The 15,491-nt window shown below is 51.5% G+C and overlaps 19 protein-coding genes across 19 annotated transcripts; 7 read left to right on the top strand and 12 right to left on the bottom strand.

The window, feature by feature from the left end:
• Positions 1–300: 300 nt before the first annotated feature.
• On the top strand, positions 301–2,571 carry OGAPHI_003076 (uncharacterized protein; the record flags this gene model as incomplete). The annotated part of the gene is made up of 1 exon (XM_046204015.1): positions 301–2,571. The coding sequence occupies one exon, from the start codon at positions 301–303 to the stop codon at positions 2,569–2,571; it is 2,271 nt and encodes a 756-aa protein (XP_046062239.1).
• OGAPHI_003078 (uncharacterized protein) lies at positions 444–728 on the bottom strand (the record flags this gene model as incomplete). Its single annotated transcript, XM_046204018.1, has 1 exon — positions 444–728. The coding sequence occupies one exon, from the start codon at positions 726–728 to the stop codon at positions 444–446; it is 285 nt and encodes a 94-aa protein (XP_046062241.1).
• On the bottom strand, positions 1,497–1,721 carry OGAPHI_003077 (uncharacterized protein; the record flags this gene model as incomplete). Its single annotated transcript, XM_046204016.1, has 1 exon — positions 1,497–1,721. The coding sequence occupies one exon, from the start codon at positions 1,719–1,721 to the stop codon at positions 1,497–1,499; it is 225 nt and encodes a 74-aa protein (XP_046062240.1).
• OGAPHI_003075 (uncharacterized protein) lies at positions 1,884–2,795 on the bottom strand (the record flags this gene model as incomplete). The annotated part of the gene is made up of 2 exons (XM_046204014.1): positions 1,884–2,341; positions 2,603–2,795. The coding sequence occupies 2 exons, from the start codon at positions 2,793–2,795 to the stop codon at positions 1,884–1,886; spliced, it is 651 nt and encodes a 216-aa protein (XP_046062238.1).
• A 221-nt stretch (positions 2,796–3,016) lies between these two features.
• On the bottom strand, positions 3,017–3,559 carry OGAPHI_003074 (uncharacterized protein; the record flags this gene model as incomplete). Its single annotated transcript, XM_046204013.1, has 1 exon — positions 3,017–3,559. The coding sequence occupies one exon, from the start codon at positions 3,557–3,559 to the stop codon at positions 3,017–3,019; it is 543 nt and encodes a 180-aa protein (XP_046062237.1).
• Positions 3,560–3,755: 196 nt separating this feature from the next.
• On the top strand, positions 3,756–4,223 carry OGAPHI_003073 (uncharacterized protein; the record flags this gene model as incomplete). The annotated part of the gene is made up of 1 exon (XM_046204012.1): positions 3,756–4,223. One exon carries the CDS (start codon positions 3,756–3,758, stop codon positions 4,221–4,223), a length of 468 nt encoding a protein of 155 aa, XP_046062236.1.
• On the bottom strand, positions 4,013–4,840 carry OGAPHI_003072 (uncharacterized protein; the record flags this gene model as incomplete). The annotated part of the gene is made up of 2 exons (XM_046204011.1): positions 4,013–4,227; positions 4,501–4,840. The coding sequence occupies 2 exons, from the start codon at positions 4,838–4,840 to the stop codon at positions 4,013–4,015; spliced, it is 555 nt and encodes a 184-aa protein (XP_046062235.1).
• Positions 4,358–6,037, top strand: OGAPHI_003071 (uncharacterized protein; the record flags this gene model as incomplete). Its single annotated transcript, XM_046204010.1, has 1 exon — positions 4,358–6,037. One exon carries the CDS (start codon positions 4,358–4,360, stop codon positions 6,035–6,037), a length of 1,680 nt encoding a protein of 559 aa, XP_046062234.1.
• OGAPHI_003069 (uncharacterized protein) lies at positions 5,336–6,981 on the bottom strand (the record flags this gene model as incomplete). Its single annotated transcript, XM_046204008.1, has 3 exons — positions 5,336–5,871; positions 6,053–6,788; positions 6,859–6,981. The coding sequence occupies 3 exons, from the start codon at positions 6,979–6,981 to the stop codon at positions 5,336–5,338; spliced, it is 1,395 nt and encodes a 464-aa protein (XP_046062232.1).
• Positions 6,186–6,776, top strand: OGAPHI_003070 (uncharacterized protein; the record flags this gene model as incomplete). The annotated part of the gene is made up of 1 exon (XM_046204009.1): positions 6,186–6,776. One exon carries the CDS (start codon positions 6,186–6,188, stop codon positions 6,774–6,776), a length of 591 nt encoding a protein of 196 aa, XP_046062233.1.
• On the top strand, positions 6,823–10,148 carry OGAPHI_003067 (uncharacterized protein; the record flags this gene model as incomplete). The annotated part of the gene is made up of 3 exons (XM_046204005.1): positions 6,823–7,777; positions 7,985–9,709; positions 9,790–10,148. 3 exons carry the CDS (start codon positions 6,823–6,825, stop codon positions 10,146–10,148), a joined length of 3,039 nt encoding a protein of 1,012 aa, XP_046062230.1.
• OGAPHI_003068 (uncharacterized protein) lies at positions 8,239–8,745 on the bottom strand (the record flags this gene model as incomplete). Its single annotated transcript, XM_046204007.1, has 1 exon — positions 8,239–8,745. One exon carries the CDS (start codon positions 8,743–8,745, stop codon positions 8,239–8,241), a length of 507 nt encoding a protein of 168 aa, XP_046062231.1.
• OGAPHI_003066 (uncharacterized protein) lies at positions 9,747–10,292 on the bottom strand (the record flags this gene model as incomplete). Its single annotated transcript, XM_046204004.1, has 1 exon — positions 9,747–10,292. The coding sequence occupies one exon, from the start codon at positions 10,290–10,292 to the stop codon at positions 9,747–9,749; it is 546 nt and encodes a 181-aa protein (XP_046062229.1).
• Positions 10,293–10,419: 127 nt separating this feature from the next.
• Positions 10,420–11,562, bottom strand: OGAPHI_003065 (uncharacterized protein; the record flags this gene model as incomplete). The annotated part of the gene is made up of 1 exon (XM_046204003.1): positions 10,420–11,562. The coding sequence occupies one exon, from the start codon at positions 11,560–11,562 to the stop codon at positions 10,420–10,422; it is 1,143 nt and encodes a 380-aa protein (XP_046062228.1).
• Positions 11,563–11,621: 59 nt separating this feature from the next.
• Positions 11,622–11,945, top strand: OGAPHI_003064 (uncharacterized protein; the record flags this gene model as incomplete). Its single annotated transcript, XM_046204002.1, has 1 exon — positions 11,622–11,945. One exon carries the CDS (start codon positions 11,622–11,624, stop codon positions 11,943–11,945), a length of 324 nt encoding a protein of 107 aa, XP_046062227.1.
• Positions 11,946–11,949: 4 nt separating this feature from the next.
• On the bottom strand, positions 11,950–12,912 carry OGAPHI_003063 (uncharacterized protein; the record flags this gene model as incomplete). Its single annotated transcript, XM_046204001.1, has 1 exon — positions 11,950–12,912. The coding sequence occupies one exon, from the start codon at positions 12,910–12,912 to the stop codon at positions 11,950–11,952; it is 963 nt and encodes a 320-aa protein (XP_046062226.1).
• Positions 12,913–13,233: 321 nt separating this feature from the next.
• OGAPHI_003062 (uncharacterized protein) lies at positions 13,234–14,509 on the bottom strand (the record flags this gene model as incomplete). The annotated part of the gene is made up of 2 exons (XM_046204000.1): positions 13,234–13,591; positions 14,148–14,509. The coding sequence occupies 2 exons, from the start codon at positions 14,507–14,509 to the stop codon at positions 13,234–13,236; spliced, it is 720 nt and encodes a 239-aa protein (XP_046062225.1).
• OGAPHI_003061 (uncharacterized protein) lies at positions 13,345–15,073 on the top strand (the record flags this gene model as incomplete). Its single annotated transcript, XM_046203999.1, has 3 exons — positions 13,345–13,927; positions 14,349–14,608; positions 14,687–15,073. The coding sequence occupies 3 exons, from the start codon at positions 13,345–13,347 to the stop codon at positions 15,071–15,073; spliced, it is 1,230 nt and encodes a 409-aa protein (XP_046062224.1).
• OGAPHI_003060 (uncharacterized protein) lies at positions 14,545–15,213 on the bottom strand (the record flags this gene model as incomplete). Its single annotated transcript, XM_046203998.1, has 1 exon — positions 14,545–15,213. The coding sequence occupies one exon, from the start codon at positions 15,211–15,213 to the stop codon at positions 14,545–14,547; it is 669 nt and encodes a 222-aa protein (XP_046062223.1).
• Positions 15,214–15,491: the final 278 nt, after the last annotated feature.

The following is a 15,491-nucleotide window of genomic DNA, read 5'->3' as shown; positions in this document are numbered from 1 at the left end:
CGACTCGGAACGGAAATAACATGTTGTGTGCGGCATTCGTCTCGAGCAAAATCTGTCGTGACATGATTCGGTGTTGTGTTGGTAGACCATGTTTCAGCCCCTTCAGCGATAAGTGAATCGACGCTACTCGGTGAGCCGTCGCGTCGCACCGCCTAGAATAAAATATCTCTATATATTTATCCATCCGGTAGATTGTACCTGACAATGAAACGATCTTTAGAGCAGCTCCTGGACCCGCCAGAGGAAAAACCAGGCATGAACTTGTACCGGGCAGCCTGCAAGCGGTGCCGCAAGAAGAAGATGAAATGCACCACCGACTTTCCTAAATGTGCGGGCTGTGCCAAAGCCAATGTCGAGTGTGTTTCTGTAGACCCGGTCACCGGTCGAGAAATTGCACGGTCGTATGTGGTGAGTCTGGAGTCCCGTATTGAGGCCCTACAGTCTCAGATCCGCTCTCTGACGGGATCTGTCGGCTCAGACACCTCGGAGACCAGCTTTGTCAACAGATCTGACTCCTTCATCGATACCGTACAAAATTCTACAACCGCTTCTGGGTCCAAAGCCCCGCCATTATTTATGGGTGCCTCTTCTGGCATTCCTTTCTCCAAGCTGATGGTCACCGCACTCAACCTTCGTGGCCCAGATAACATGGCCCCCAAGATCCCCACCTCGGACCAGTCCATCATGGACCCGTCTGTTTTGAAAGATTCTGTGCAGAGCTCCAACATTGCACTGTTGCCGCCAAAACAACAGGCCCTGAACCTGCTTTCGGTCTATTTCGCCCAGGCCAACGCCCAGCTGCCGATTTTCCACAGAGAACAGTTTCTGGCCCGCTACTTCCAGCCCATCTACGGTAACGTCCCCAACGACGTTTCCTTCGCCTCCACCTACACCTCCATCAACCACAGCTTTTTTAAAGACTACAAGGAAGAAGACACCTGGTACTACCAGTATACGCAGTATCTAGACTCCGAGGTGGAAAAAAACAAGAACGTCGACCCGGTCCAAATAGCCAACTCCATCGACGTTCCGCAGAAGTTCCACATCCCGCTCTACTTCATGAACATGATGTTTGCGATCTCGTCGTCGGCCACGCTGTTGAAATACCCTGACCAAATCTCCGATAACTTCAAAAACGCTGGCCTGTTGTACATCAATCTCGTTTACGGCTCGCCGGACCGGTTGGAAGCACTGCAGGGGATTTTGTGTTTTGCGCTCTACTCGCTAATGAGACCGGCTGTGCCTGGTATCTGGTACATTCTGGGGTCCGCAATGCGAGTGTGTGTGGATTTAGGGCTCCATTTCGAAGGAGACTACCAGTTTGATGCGTTCACTTTGGATTTGCGTCGCAGACTGTTTTGGTGCTGCTACGCTCTGGATAGACAGGTTTGTTTCTATCTGGGTCGTCCGTTTGGTATTCCTGAAGAGAGTTGTTTCGTCCCGTTGCCGAGCGAGCTGGACGACGCTTTCATCGTAAAAGATACCAACCTCACCGACTACTCCACCAGAACCAGCACCATGCCAACATACAAAGCGGTGGCCTTGTCGATGTTTAAGATCAGAGAGCTCCAATCGGAGGTGCAGGGTATTCTGTACGACAAAAGAGAGCTGCCACGCAGATTCAAGGACCTCGACGACTGGTACCAGGACATAACCAAGAGATTAGACCTTTGGAAAGCCAATTCGCCAAAAACACCTAGAAAGATGAACTGCGATTTCATCTACGAGTTCTTCCTGCTCAACTACAGCCACACCAAGGTCATCCTGAACGGACTGTCACCAAGAAGACTCACGCTCAGCCTGGAAAACTACCTCAACGTGCTGGAAGCTTCTAAAGATATCATCTATTCGTACCACGAGCTCTACCAGAGTCAGGTGATCAACTACACATGGGCCGCAACACACAATCTGTTCATGGCCGGCTCGTCGTTCTTGTACACCATCTTCAACTGTGAGCAAGTGAGACAGAGAATCAGTCTGGAAGAGGTGCAAACGGCAGCCATGTACTGCAACATTGTGTTATCTGGTCTTTCAGGCAAATGTGACGCTGCGGTGCAATGCCGCGACATCTTTGATCTGCTCGCCGCCGCAGTGATCCGCATCAGATACTCCAACTTCACCGGCAACGAGCCCGTCAACTTGCCGTCAACAGAACAAATCAAACGGTTCCAACCGGCCAACCACGTGACAGAGAATCTCAAGAACCTGGTGTCGAGCATGCCTTCAAAAATGAAACCGCTCGACGACCCGGCGTTGCTGGGGCCAACACCCAGACCGTACGAATGGACCACCAACGAGTCGGAGCTCACAAAGTTCTTTGAAGAACTCAACAAGCTGGACTCTGTGCCGTCCAGTCGGTCGCCCAGCGACAGCTACTCGCCCACAAAACTGGCCAGACAGCCTGCCGGCCAGGAGTCTCTCCAAATGAGCCCGGCAATGGGAGTTTCCTATGATCAGAACGTGGACCGCAAACTGTCCAAGGAAGGACAAAAGATCTACAAGATGATCTTCCAGGTCCCAACAGAGAGCATCTGGGACCAATTCTTCGCAAACCCCACTGTTGATCAGTGAATCTCGTCCATCTGCAACAACAAGTCCATACGGTTGTTCACCACGCTGCCGTCCTTGACCTCGTACAGATCCAGACCCAGAAGATGCTGGTCCAGCCCACTGAACGCGACCTCCACGTTGACAATGGTTCCGGAAACCAGCGCCGCGTTGTTGAAGGGCATCTTGATGGCGATCTGGCTCATGTCCACGTCCAATTCCCCAATATAGGTCTCGTGTTCCTGCATGGGAATCAGGTTGCGAATCCGTAGACTCGCGGTCTCCTCGTTGTAACGCAGAGTCTGCGCCACGAGCCTCAAATACGCCGGCTGCGAGTCCTCGCAGATCACCAGCCGTAACCTGCTAAAATCCACAAGAACCCGGCCCATTGTGTTTATGATAAAACGATAATATTTTTTCCTCGTACAAACCGCTATTATAAAAGTAGCACCGCCTTGATCGAAGGTACTTAAAACTTGACCTTCGACTTGCGTTTGTTTCTGAGCAAGATCTTTTGCGCTTGTTGTTCCTCTTCGTCTTCGCTCTGTTCGCTCTCCATGTCCTCGTCCATGTCTTCGTCGGCGTCCATCTCGTCTTCCTGCTGCTGTCTCTCTGCCTTGGCAGCTGCCTTTTCGGCCTTTATTCTCAGCTCCACCTCTCTCATCTTGAGCAACTCTGCGTTGTCCTCCACAAGCTTTCTGTCTGCAGCAAGTTGCCTCTCCTTGTTGCCTCTCATTCTATTCTTGTAGAAAGCTCTCTCTCTCTTCTGTCTGATGGCCTCGATTCTGGACATCGCCTTCAGCGTGGTGGCCACCAGATCTCTATTATACCGCACAGGAACGTTACGTCTACTGGCAAATGTGAGCGTAGAGTCGACAGCGAGTTCTTTTCCAGCAGCTTTTCTGAAAGCCTTGGTCCATTTCAGTTTTCTTGGGTTTCTCTTCTGTTTAAACGCCTTGTGGCACTTCGACCGGCAGAACCGGAACTCCTTGGCGTCGTTCCGCACAAACATGATCCCGTGGCCGGGATACACTGGCGACGAGCAGAAATGACAGGAGTAGATTCTCATGATGGGTGATAAAAAAAATAATTTTTCAAAATTTAAATTTTTTTTTTGGCAAAGTACGTGGCATGTGACCAACGTCACCTGCTCTGGCTCCTCCGTTCTCTTCAAGTTTTTTTTCTCTGGAAAATTTAATAAAGATCCAATGTCCAACATTCAAAACATCAGCATACCGACGCTTCCGGTCGCTGACGAGGGCCAGCAAAGCACACAGGGTGAAGGCTCGTTTGGTACTGCTCAGCAGGCCGCCAGACCGACTGTTTCGACCGCAGAGCAGTACTTCGACGCCGCCTCCAACTACATGTCTGAGCACCCGGTGATAACTGGATTGGGTGCGTTTGCTGCCGCATACGTTGCTGCCGGTGTTTACAAGAAGGTGACCTCGTCCGGTGCCGCCAAATTTTACAAGGGAGGGTTTGACCCAAAGATGAACGCCAGAGAAGCCTTGAGAATACTGGACCTGAAGGAAAGCACTTTGTCCAAAGCCAAGTTGAAGGAGAACCACAGAAGAATCATGCTGCTGAACCACCCGGACAAGGGCGGGTCTCCGTTCCTGGCCACCAAGATCAACGAGGCCAAGGACTTCTTGGAAAAGAGAGGTATCAACAAATGAGTGACTGTATATACGAGACAAACCGAAAGCTGGCTAATGAGTATGAAACAGAAGTATGCGTAGAGTTATTGGTGGCTAGGCAATTAATTCTGTGTCTGTGCTACCAAACTTGACAGACACCAGGAGAAATTAAAATGTTTTTTATTTTTAACCCAATGATCTCCTCCATCTACAACTTCTTTGCGCTGGAGTCGCTGGACGCGCGTCTGTGTGCTCCGGCCAATCCAAAGAAGAAGGCCGAGATCATCAAACGGGCGGGTCCGTCGAGATGGAAAACGCTCGAGTTCAAGTTTTACGCGGTGGCCTTCCTGATTGTCGTTCCATTGATGGTCAAGACCGCGATGGAAGCCAGCAACGAAACCAACCCGAACTACTACAGATACGAGCGGATCTTGAGTGACGGATGGCTGTTTGGTAGAAAGGTCGACAATAGCGATAGCCAATACCGGTTCTTCAGAGACAACATTCCGATGCTGACGGTTCTCATGGTTGCCCATTTGGCTCTCAAGAATCTGGTGACTAGTTTTGGCATCGAGAACATCACGTTCGACTTTGTGTTTGGTTTGGTGTTTCTGTTTGGCGCGCACGGATTCAATTGTCTGCGGATCCTGTTCCATGCCGCAGTCATGTACGCATTGGGCAGAGTGCCTATCAAAAAGCTAAGCATTGCACTGTTATGGATCTACGGAATCGGCACCCTGTTCCTCAACGACAGATACAGACAGGTGCGGTTCTCGCAGATCGTCCCTGGACTCGAGTCCATGGACTCGTTCAAAGGCCTAATCGAGAGATGGGACGTGTTTTTCAACTTCACTTTGCTTAGACTTCTCAGTTTCAACCTCGACTACTTGTGGAGAGAACAGAAGAAAGACAAGGAGACCAAAGAAACCAAGGAATCTCAGGAACTCAACGAAAGAGAAAGACAAAATTACTACCTGGAAGCTTCGGACTACTCGTTGTCCAATTACATGGCATACGTTTTCTACACCCCGTTGTTCATTGCCGGGCCTATTCTCACTTTCAACGACTACATCTACCAGAGCCGTAAGCCTCTAAGTTCAATCAATTGGCAAAGAACCGCAAAATACGGTGTCATATTAGTCTATTGTATGCTACTGATGGAGTTCATTCTCCACTATATCTATGTTGTTGCTGTTTCCAAGGCCAAAGCCTGGGACGGAGACACGCCATTCCAGATCTCGATGATTGGTCTGTTCAATCTGAATATTATTTGGCTCAAGCTGCTGATTCCATGGAGACTGTTTCGATTCTGGGCCCTGTGCGACGGCATCGACACCCCGGAAAATATGATTAGATGCATGGACAACAACTACTCCACGGTGCAGTTCTGGCGTGCCTGGCACCGCTCGTACAATAAGTGGGTCGTCAGATACGTGTACGTGCCACTTGGAGGCTCGCAGAGCCGGATTCTTGCTTCTCTGGCGGTGTTCACGTTTGTCGCCGTTTGGCACGATATCGAGCTCCGACTGCTGATCTGGGGCTGGCTCGTGGTGCTGTTCTTGCTCCCAGAAATGATAGCCACCCAGTTTGCGAAACCGTACGAGCACGAGTGGTGGTTCAGACATCTGTGTGCTTTCGGGGCCATTATCAACATCTGGATGATGATGCTCGCCAACCTGTTTGGTTTCTGTCTGGGCAAAGACGGCTTGGTGCTGTTGCTAAAGGACATGTTCACCACGCTGGACGGGTATGTGTTTTTCATCTTGAGCAGTGTTTGTCTGTGGATTGCTGTGCAGGTCATGTTTGAGTGGAGAGAAGAGGAAAAAAGACGGGGTGTTGACGTTAAGTGCTGAGCAGCTCTTAGGTACTGTGCATGTCCTTGTACTGTCTCGGGCTGACAAAACCTTTCTTATTTTTGTCTTTCCAGAGCCCCAGCTTTTCACGCTTGGCGTACTTCTCCCACGCCCGGTACAACGGTTCTTTCCCGTCGAACTCGGTTCCATGCTTGGCCTCGTACACGGTCCCGATCCCGTGTTTGATCATTTCCTCGCTCACGTCTCTAAATCCGTTCCATTTGAGAACCATCACTTTGGAAACGACCCGGTGGTACTGGTCCAGACTCAGCGGCTTCACGTACAGCGTGCGGCCGAGGATGTAATCACGGAGCCACTGCAGCGCATCTTCGCTGAACGGCTGGGCTGGTTTGCCGAAATGTGCTCTTTCTGGGGCATCTACTCCGCACAAACGGACACTGACGGTTCTATTTTTCAGCTTGCGGAACGTGTTGATCTCGGGAACTTGCCGCAGCCATCCCCAGCCAGCAAGACGGCCGCCCGGCATGTGGAAAAAATGGAAGTTGTCTCCGTCCCCGACAGACGTGACCTTGCCAAACATGTATCTTCTGCGAAACCAGTAATTGGGTATATCTGTTGCGAGGTTGATTCGTTTGAGATTGCGCGAGTAGAACGCGTACCCGGTGATAACCACGCTGGCTGTCCCGAACCCGTACAGCAAGACCAGCGGATGGGTCAAAGAGACGTCAGACATGGAATTGGAACTGAAATCGGATCCCTTAGAAAAAAAACAAAATAAATCAATATTTACCTGTGAAATTTTAGCATAATATAATATTTAAGCAATGTTTAAAAGGCTGGGACGATTGGGTCGGTTTTACTCGACGTACCACCATTTTGGCAACAAGACCAGTCGGACGGGCTGGACGATTGAATTGACGCCCAAGGGCCGCCGGAACCTGGCCATTGGTGGGGCTGGATTGGCCGTTGTTGTTGCCACCCATCTAGAACAGGCCCCGGTTACCCACCGCACACGGCTGATGCTGGCGCCGGCGTGGATGGAATCGTGGACCGCGGAGTCCAGCTACAAGGGGCTGATCCAGCAGTACCATAACGCGATTCTGCCGCAAAACCATCCGACCACCATTAGAGTCAAGAATATCATGACAAGACTGATTGCCGCAGCACAGAACTTTGTGGACCCGGAAACGGGCGAGCGCACCAACCTGTTTGAGGACCTGCGCAGCCACACGCTGCCGGCAATCGACTGGAAGATCCACGTCATCGACGATGTTAATAGAGTTTCGGGCAGACCCACGCCCAATGCATTTGTCATTGGAGATGGCAAGGTGTTTGTGTTCCGGTCGATTTTGCAGCTGACGCAGAACGACGACGCGCTGGCGACGGTCTTGGCGCACGAGCTGGGCCATCTTCTGGCACATCATATCCGTGAACGGTTATCTGCTGCGCCATTGTACACGGCGGTGGCAGTGGTGTTGAACACTGTTTTTGGCACCTCCAACATCAACCCAATACTGTCGAATATTCTACTGGAAAGTCCGAACTCGCGGGCGATGGAGACCGAGGCCGACTACATCGGTCTGATGGTGATGTCGCTGGCCTGTTTCAACCCGCACGAGTCTCCAAACTTCTGGAACAGAATGGTGCAGTACGAGAGAAAAAGCGGCCAGTACGTGCCTGAACTGATGAGCACGCACCCAAAGAGCGAGCGTAGAATGCAGAACATCCGCGATTGGACGCCCAAGGCCGAAAAACTGTACGAGATCGCCGGCTGTGGAGGTATGGCCTCCTATAGAGACATGTTCAACACGAACCTGTGGTGAAAAATTAAAGGCCAAGTCCGAGGGGTTTTTTTTTAGCTGGATATTATATTTTGTAAATAAATGAGTCTTGGAACTGTTGCTGAGAACGGGCCAATTAGACCCCCGCAAGGCGTGTTTTTGAGCCCGTTACTTCTCCCGATTGGCCAGACCGCGCTCCAGAAAGAGCTGTCGGAACTGCTCGTCAAGTTGCACAAGCCGTATCTGGAGAAGCTTTTGTCTGAACAACAAGACGACGAGATGGACACAGACGTTCTGAGCACGCAGGCCATGCTGGAACTGTTTCTACTCAACCTTAAACAGATATCCAACCATTCGAGTTTGCTCGTGGACCATTTTATGTCCAAAAACCTGCTGTTGATGGACACAAAGCCAGATCTCAAGGCCTCTTCTGCCAAATATATTTGCATTGACAACTGTTTAAACAAACTGATTGACAAACGCCGCCAATTGACCATCATTATCACCGCAGCCAACTCGCGCGAACTCGATCTGATTGAAACCATCCTCATTGGCAAGAAGAACCTCCAATACTACCGGTTCAGTGGCTCTTCGGTGTACTACGACAACCACGGATCTTTTGACTTCACCAAGCAGGAACTCCACCGGGCCAGTGTTTCTGTGCCCCAGACGGGGAAAAAACACCCCACAGAGGACTACGTGCCGCGCGTGTCCAAGAACAGCGCCGAGTTCCAGAAACTGGAGCAGCAGAAGGACAGAGTCTTGAGCATCTATCTGATTCTGTCCAACCAGCTGCACAGCCTGGTCAACTTCGAGGAACTGCAGAGCGATCTTGTGATCTCGTTGGACTCGGAGCTCGAGCAGAATCTCAGCATCCCGATCATCAAGCCAATCCATTTGAACGGAGTCGAGTACTTTGACCTGGCTCTTGGTCCGCAACTGACCGGGTTCGAGCGCCAAAAGCATCTGGCCAAGCTGTTTCTCACGCAACGTGCGGCTCCTGCGAAAACGGTCAGCGTGGACGAGATGGTGAGCTGGCTCGACGGCATGGGCACGTATCCGCACGTGGACTCTGCCCCGGCGCACGAGGTGAGCGACGAGGACGCGTTGAAAGCACTGGACAGTCTGGACCTGGAGTCGTCGTACCAGCTGGAACGGTACGAGTTCTACCGCGAGCAGTACAAGCCGCAGGAAGAGGTGAAGAAGCCAAAGATCGAGGAGGCCAAATACACCGGGCTGACGTACCACGAGTACCAGCTGAAACTCGGACGGCTGATCTACGACCGGTTTGAGGAGATCACCGGTGTGGTTGACCGGCTCGCGTACCTGCTGCAGAACATCCACGAGGACGACTCGTTGCGACAGAAGGACCTGGAGGACCGCGTGGTGGAGATCGGAGACAAGTTCAACCGGCTTCAGACGGCCAAGACGACTGCTGCAAGCTTGGCCAAGCAGGCAGATAAGAACAAGGACGACGACGTGCGGCTCGACGAGACCAGCCGTCAAATACACGACAGACTCGAGGACTACAGAACACACTCCAAGCTGGGAGCTCTGGGCGACGATATCGACAAGAGACGGGCCAAAGTGGCCGAGTTGAAGGAGAAACTGGCGGCGCGGGAAACCAGCTACCGCCAGCTGGCAGATACAAACGAGTTGTTGCGCACACAGTACCAGCAAAAGTCGTCAGGTGCGGCTGAAATGTCTGCGCAACTGATGGAGGTCAAAAAGACGGTCGAATCGCTCGAAACAGAAAGTAAGGGCCAGTTCCGCGTGCTGCAACAGGCAGTAATTGACGGGCAGATCAGATTCTACGAGCAAAGAACGCAGGCATTACAGGTGCAAAATACGTTCCTGGAAAAATACGTCAAATCTCTCGATAACATTGCCAAAGAAAAGGCCACTGTCGGCCGTGTTCGCGCAAGCCGCAGTAGCACGCCATACCAATAATTCTCGTTCCATGATGCTCACATGGACATAACAAACTGGATCCCGCTGATGTGCTCGCAGTACATACCTTTGATCGCAGCCAGCTGCCGGTTCTGATCAATAGGCACCTCGATCTGCTTGCCCCCAATGCTGTTGCCCATGGTCTTTGTCTGGCCAGCCAGCTTGGTCTCGAACCGGATCTTGTTCAGGTGCTCGCCAAACCGTACAGTCACCTTGGTGATCTGGTCGTCACGGGCAAGCTCCACCCGGTACGTGTCTTTCACGGGTTTCCAGAACCCAAAGATATAGGTGTCGCCAGAATACGTGATAAACTTGATACTCTCGATGTGTCTGTTGCAGTTGACTTCAATGAACCGAATGTTGCGCGGAACGCTAGTGTGGATCGGCGATCCAAATTCCTTGCTGCCAATAAACCTTGACAGTTTCAGATAAGCAGGCGGAGAAGGGTCCATTGATTCGGTGTACCGAACAAGACTGGCCTTTTGCTTCTGTTTCCTGGATTCGTCCGCCTTCTTCACTGCCTTATCCACTAAAATGATTCCTACCGCAATGAGTCCCAACATGGTAAGTGCCCGTAATTTATGTGTTTGTAATTCCAAAATGCGCAAACCGGGCTTTGTGACTATTTGAATATTTTGAGATAAAAAAACAGGCAGCACACCCGTACACCACACTTGGCAACGTGGAGAGCTAGTCCATTCTATTAAAGAACGCGCGGATCTCGTCCTCGGTGACGACCTTATTCTGCTCCGCAAACGGCTTCAGGAACTCTGTCAACTTCGTCTTGACCTTCTCGTACGCGTGCACACTCGAAATTGCGCTCTCCACAGGCAATTGGCCCAGGTTGCGCAGTCCCAGCTCGAATATTGACGAGTCCTCGTCAGAGTCCTCCGGCGGCTTGTAAACAGAGTCTTCCAAGTACAAATATGTGTGGATTTTCAGCAGCTCCACAAGAGGTTTGGTTTCTGGTTTGTTTAAAGTGATCAGCTGCTGCAGCTTCTCTTTGTAGTCCTCTTTCAAGAAAATCGTGAACGACGGGTCGGTCTTGACCCGTTTGTTAGTGTCTGTGTCTATTTTCGGTCTTGTGTGTATTGTGCTGCAGCCGAGTTCGCTTGCTAGCAGTTTCATCTCCGGCTTGTACTTCGCAACGCATTTCCAGCAGATGATTGTTTCGAACTCGTTCAGGTCGGGGAATCCTGGTAACGGCAGGATCTCCGGCACTTCTTTGTCCTTCTGGTCTTCTGCCGCGTCCAGGCCGGGTTCCGACAACGAATCGAGCTTGTTTTCGCCCTCCTGTTTGATCTGACGCCGATTTACGTCGCCGGGCCGCATGCCCATGATACACTCCTCGTGGAACCAGTCCTCGCCACAGGCGTCGCCAAACGCGCACTGGAACATGTTGCTATCGTCTGTAGGGTCGTACTTCGTCGTACACTCACAGAAAGTCCCGCTGTAGTTGTGGTTGTACGCGTTGGTGCTCGAGGGGATGTCAATTGGTAGCTTTTGCTTATCCACAGACAACTTCTTGTTGCCCGATCGCAGCAAACACCCACCGTGTTTCTGTGTACGGCTGGTACCGCAGTCGCACGTGAACGACCTCTTGGCAAACAGTTCCACCAGATCGTGCGACGTGTGGCACTGGATCGAGCACGCGTAACAAACCCCCACCGGGTGGCCATTCTGGCGCATACACGTCAAACACGCATACACCTGCTGTCTGATTGGGCCCAGAACATACGTGCACACCTTGGGGTCGTACGGCATAAGCTCACGGGCCTCTTTCTCCAATTGGAGCTGGCTGGCAAGATACTCCTCTGCTGTTATGGAGTCCATAATAAAGACAAAGAAAAAAAGTTGAGGTTTAAAAAATTATTTCACAAGGCCATACCATGATGTTTGTGTATTTCCTGCTGTTAGCGCTGGCAAGAGCCGATTTCTTCCAGAACTTCTTTGGCCACCAGCGACAAGCGCCAGAACAATTCGACTACCAAAACAAACAGCTCAACGCAGACTGTGCCAACTATCTGTGTCCCGAGACTTTTGCGTGCGTGGCGAATCCGGTGGACTGTCCGTGTCCGTTCCCCGACTCGCAACAGAAGTGCGTGTTGGACAAGAACAACTACATTTGCATAGCCAAGATGGACAAGAAAGAGTTGGGCGATTTTAAAGGCGAAATTAGAGACTGCAAATGGGTCGAGAAACACTGGAAACAGTAGACGGCTAGTCGCGGCCCCGGCTCGCAGACCATCGCTTGATCAACACCTCGTCCAGGCTGAACTCGCTCAGAAACTTGAATATAGACTGTTTGCTGGTCAGCCGGCCAACCAGAGCATCAAAGTCGCTCGGTGGCTCCACATACACCAAGATCAGCTTCTTCTTCACAGCACCCACCACACGGCTGGTCGAACACACGTCGACCCACGAGCTGGGCTCGGCGATCTTGACTGCGTACTGCGAGTGCTGGAAAACAGGACCCCGCTCGTACAAAATGAAGTCGCACGAGAACTTCAGGCCGGATTTCACCACCCACCCGAGCGTGCGGTAGTGGTAGTACACCAGGAACCGCTGGCAGAACGAAACCGACGCCAGCGACCGGAACAGACCCACAAAGTCCACGTCGCACGTCACCGCATCAAGTAGTTGCAAAAATAAAACTTCCTCAGGCATCAGCTGCAAGTACTCCAACTGGACAATGTCCGAGCCAACGACCAGTTCGTGGTCCTCGGGACGCACCAGCCGGTCCGTCTGGAACTTCTCCACAGACAGTTCTCGTTTTTTCAAAGCAACTTCCTCGAGCCCCTTTTTGTCGTTCTCTCTCTTATAAAAATTTTCCAGCTCGTCCAGCTGCTTGCGTTTTTGTTTAAATAGCGCGCGGGCCTTGCGTCGTTGCAAAACCACCTCTTCGTCTGCGTTGGGTCCTTCGATCCCCAGAACCCGGCGCCGGGTCCTGTCCTGCCATGTAGGCTCGCTCCTCGAAAGCACTCCCTTGCCAAAAAATCCATGGTCCCATAGGAACTTCATGTCTGGTCCAAACACGCGAAACTCCGCGTCGACGTGCGGCTTGTGTTTCCAGTACTGCCAGGTCATCACAGCTGCTGCAACCAGCCAGCTCAATGGACTCATGGCCGTAAACCCAACAGGGAGCGGGTTATTGTATCGCTCGGAGTTCTTGACTCGCTTCATATCATAGTCTGGCGTGTTAGTACTCAGATACCGTTGTAGTCTTTGAGAAATCGTGCTTTCAGGAGTCAAGCAACATCAAATATCATCAGGGTACTTACGAGAAGAAGGTGGGAAAATAAAAAAGTGAAGTTTTTTTTCCAGGGCATGTTCCTGAAGTGCTGGGCTGGAAAATGCGGCTGGCGGTATTTTGTCACGGCGGGCTTCAAACTGATGTTGAACAGCGGAGCACTCGATTGTGTTGAAGGTGGTTGCAATGCTTTCAGGTGTTGGCTATGTTTCGTCTTGTACAGGTGGTACCTTCCTTTCTGGTATGTTGCTGACTTAGCTCAGTTGGGAGAGCGTCAGACTGAAGATCTGGAGGTCCTGAGTTCGATCCTCAGAGTCAGCACATTTTTTTTCGCTAAATTCCCTTTTTGTCTTTTTTTCCTTATCATGACGGTGGAAAGCGAGCTCGACTTGGGCCAGCTGCGCCGGCTGTTTGACGACCAGCTCAACACGGGCACCGTTCTCAAGACGTCGGATATCGACCACAAGGCCCTGATGAACCTGATGGCCCGGTACACCTCGAATCGAGCGGACTGGGCAAAATATGCTTTTACAGACGACACGGTCGCATACACCCGCAACGGCGTCGACAGCTTTGGCCCGAACGGGAACCTGTTGTTGCTCGTGTGGAACCCTGGCCGCTGGTCGGCTATCCACGATCACGCCGGGGCGCACTGCGTGATGAAGATCCTGGCTGGAGAGCTCACTGAAGAGGTGATTGAGGAGTCGACTTTACGCACTACACAGATCAACACATACGTCGAGAACGATGTCGCACATATAGAGGACAGCATCGGGCTGCATAGAATCGCAAACCAGTCAAATACTCCCGCTGTGAGCCTGCACTTGTACACTCCTCCATACGCCGAGGTGTACGGGTGTAACGTTTTCGAGGACGGAAAGAAACAGCATGTGGAGATGAGTCTTTACAGCAACCAGGGCCAGCTGACGCGGTTGCCAGAGCACAGTGGTAAATAATGAATTAATATTGTCCTATATAGTATACATTAGCGGATTACATTGAGCAGAATGGCTGGAATGGTTAGCTGCTCACTCCCCGGACCCAATAGTCGACTTTGTAGCCCTGTTCGCCGTACACTTTCTTCTCGAGTCTGTTGATGCGGATGCTGAGGTTGTATTCCTGTCTTTTGATTTCCTCCTTGCGCTCCTCGAGTTTGCGCATCGCGTACTTGAGTTTGTCGAGCTCGACTCCGTCCTCCATTTGCGGAACAAGAACTTCCAAGAACGCGATCTCTTTGCCGATCTTGTACGCCTTTTTCGCGAACTCGCCCTTCATCTTGGACAATTCGTCCAGATGGGTCTCCTCGGGAGACTTGACTTTCTTGCTGGCGGTGAAATGCGACGCGATTCTCAACGGGTACTTGTCCGAGTCTCTTTGTTTGGGGACAACGAGCACGTCTTCGGTCGACTCGACGGTCTCGTTGGTGGTCTCTCCGACCATCGACTCCATGGACTCGTTGCCGGGTTGTTCCGCCAGGTCCGTGACGGACCCGTTGAATTGATCGTACTCGAGTTCAAGATCGGAAAACATGTTATTATTTATTTATTTCAAATTATTTTTTCGCGTTACACAGTGGTGCTTAGTGTCACGGTAGCAACGGTGACAGTCAAAGTTTGGGTGGTTGTTGGAGTATCTGAGGAGTCGTCACCGGATGCCTGGTCTTCGTAGTAGACGAAACAGGTTCCATCTGCGGTCTCGGTCGCGTAGGGGGTGTACGACGCAAAAGCGGACGGAGTGAACGACGTGACCGACGGGGTGGACGAGCTCGAGGAGCTGGACGTGGTGGAAGAGGACGACGAGGACGCGGACGTGGTGGAGCTCGAGCCTGTCGTGGACGTACTCGACGAAAGACTCTCCACATTCGACGTCATGACCAGGTCCCCTGTGATGGTAGCTTTGGCGTTCTGCACGGTCTGGCTCGTCGAACTGCTAGAGCTGCTAGAGCTGCTGGAACTGGTCTCGGTGGTCTCACTCGTCTCACTCGTCTGGCTTGACGGACTGGCCTCGTCGGTCTGGCTCACCGCAACCTCGTACGACGTGGTGTATGTCACTTGTCCAGTGATGGTCTGGTCCGGAGAATCGGTGCTGGTATAAACATTCTCCAGATAAGTGTACGCCTTGCCGTCCGAGGTGATGGTGACGGTCTTGCCCTGGTCAGCTTCACGCTTGTCAAAGACAGGCAGAGCCATCACAGAGGTGAGCAAAAGATACAAAACAGATGTTTTCAACAGCATAAGGAGTGACTGTAGTTAGTAAGGAAAGGAACGGACTAACTCCATTAGCCAGAGTGTGCTGTGTATTTATAATTCGGGAGGCTAGCTTGTAGTTGCCCGCTTGGGCAAGCTCGGTGTTCCAAGTTGGAAATAGTCCGTCCCCAATGGGGTTAGAACGGTTGTGCTTTGCAAAGATGGCTAGCAGGGTTTTTACCGAAATTAGCATCTGGTGCAGAGATGTGTCAATTTCTAACGGCTGAATCATCTGGGCATTTACAAAAAAAAAAGAAGATATTATT

This window comes from Ogataea philodendri, assembly GCF_020536065.1.
Source record: "Ogataea philodendri strain CBS6075 chromosome Unknown scaffold7, whole genome shotgun sequence".
Classification (NCBI taxonomy): Eukaryota; Fungi; Ascomycota; class Pichiomycetes; order Pichiales; family Pichiaceae; genus Ogataea; species Ogataea philodendri.
This window is presented reverse-complemented; position numbering and strand designations above follow the sequence as displayed.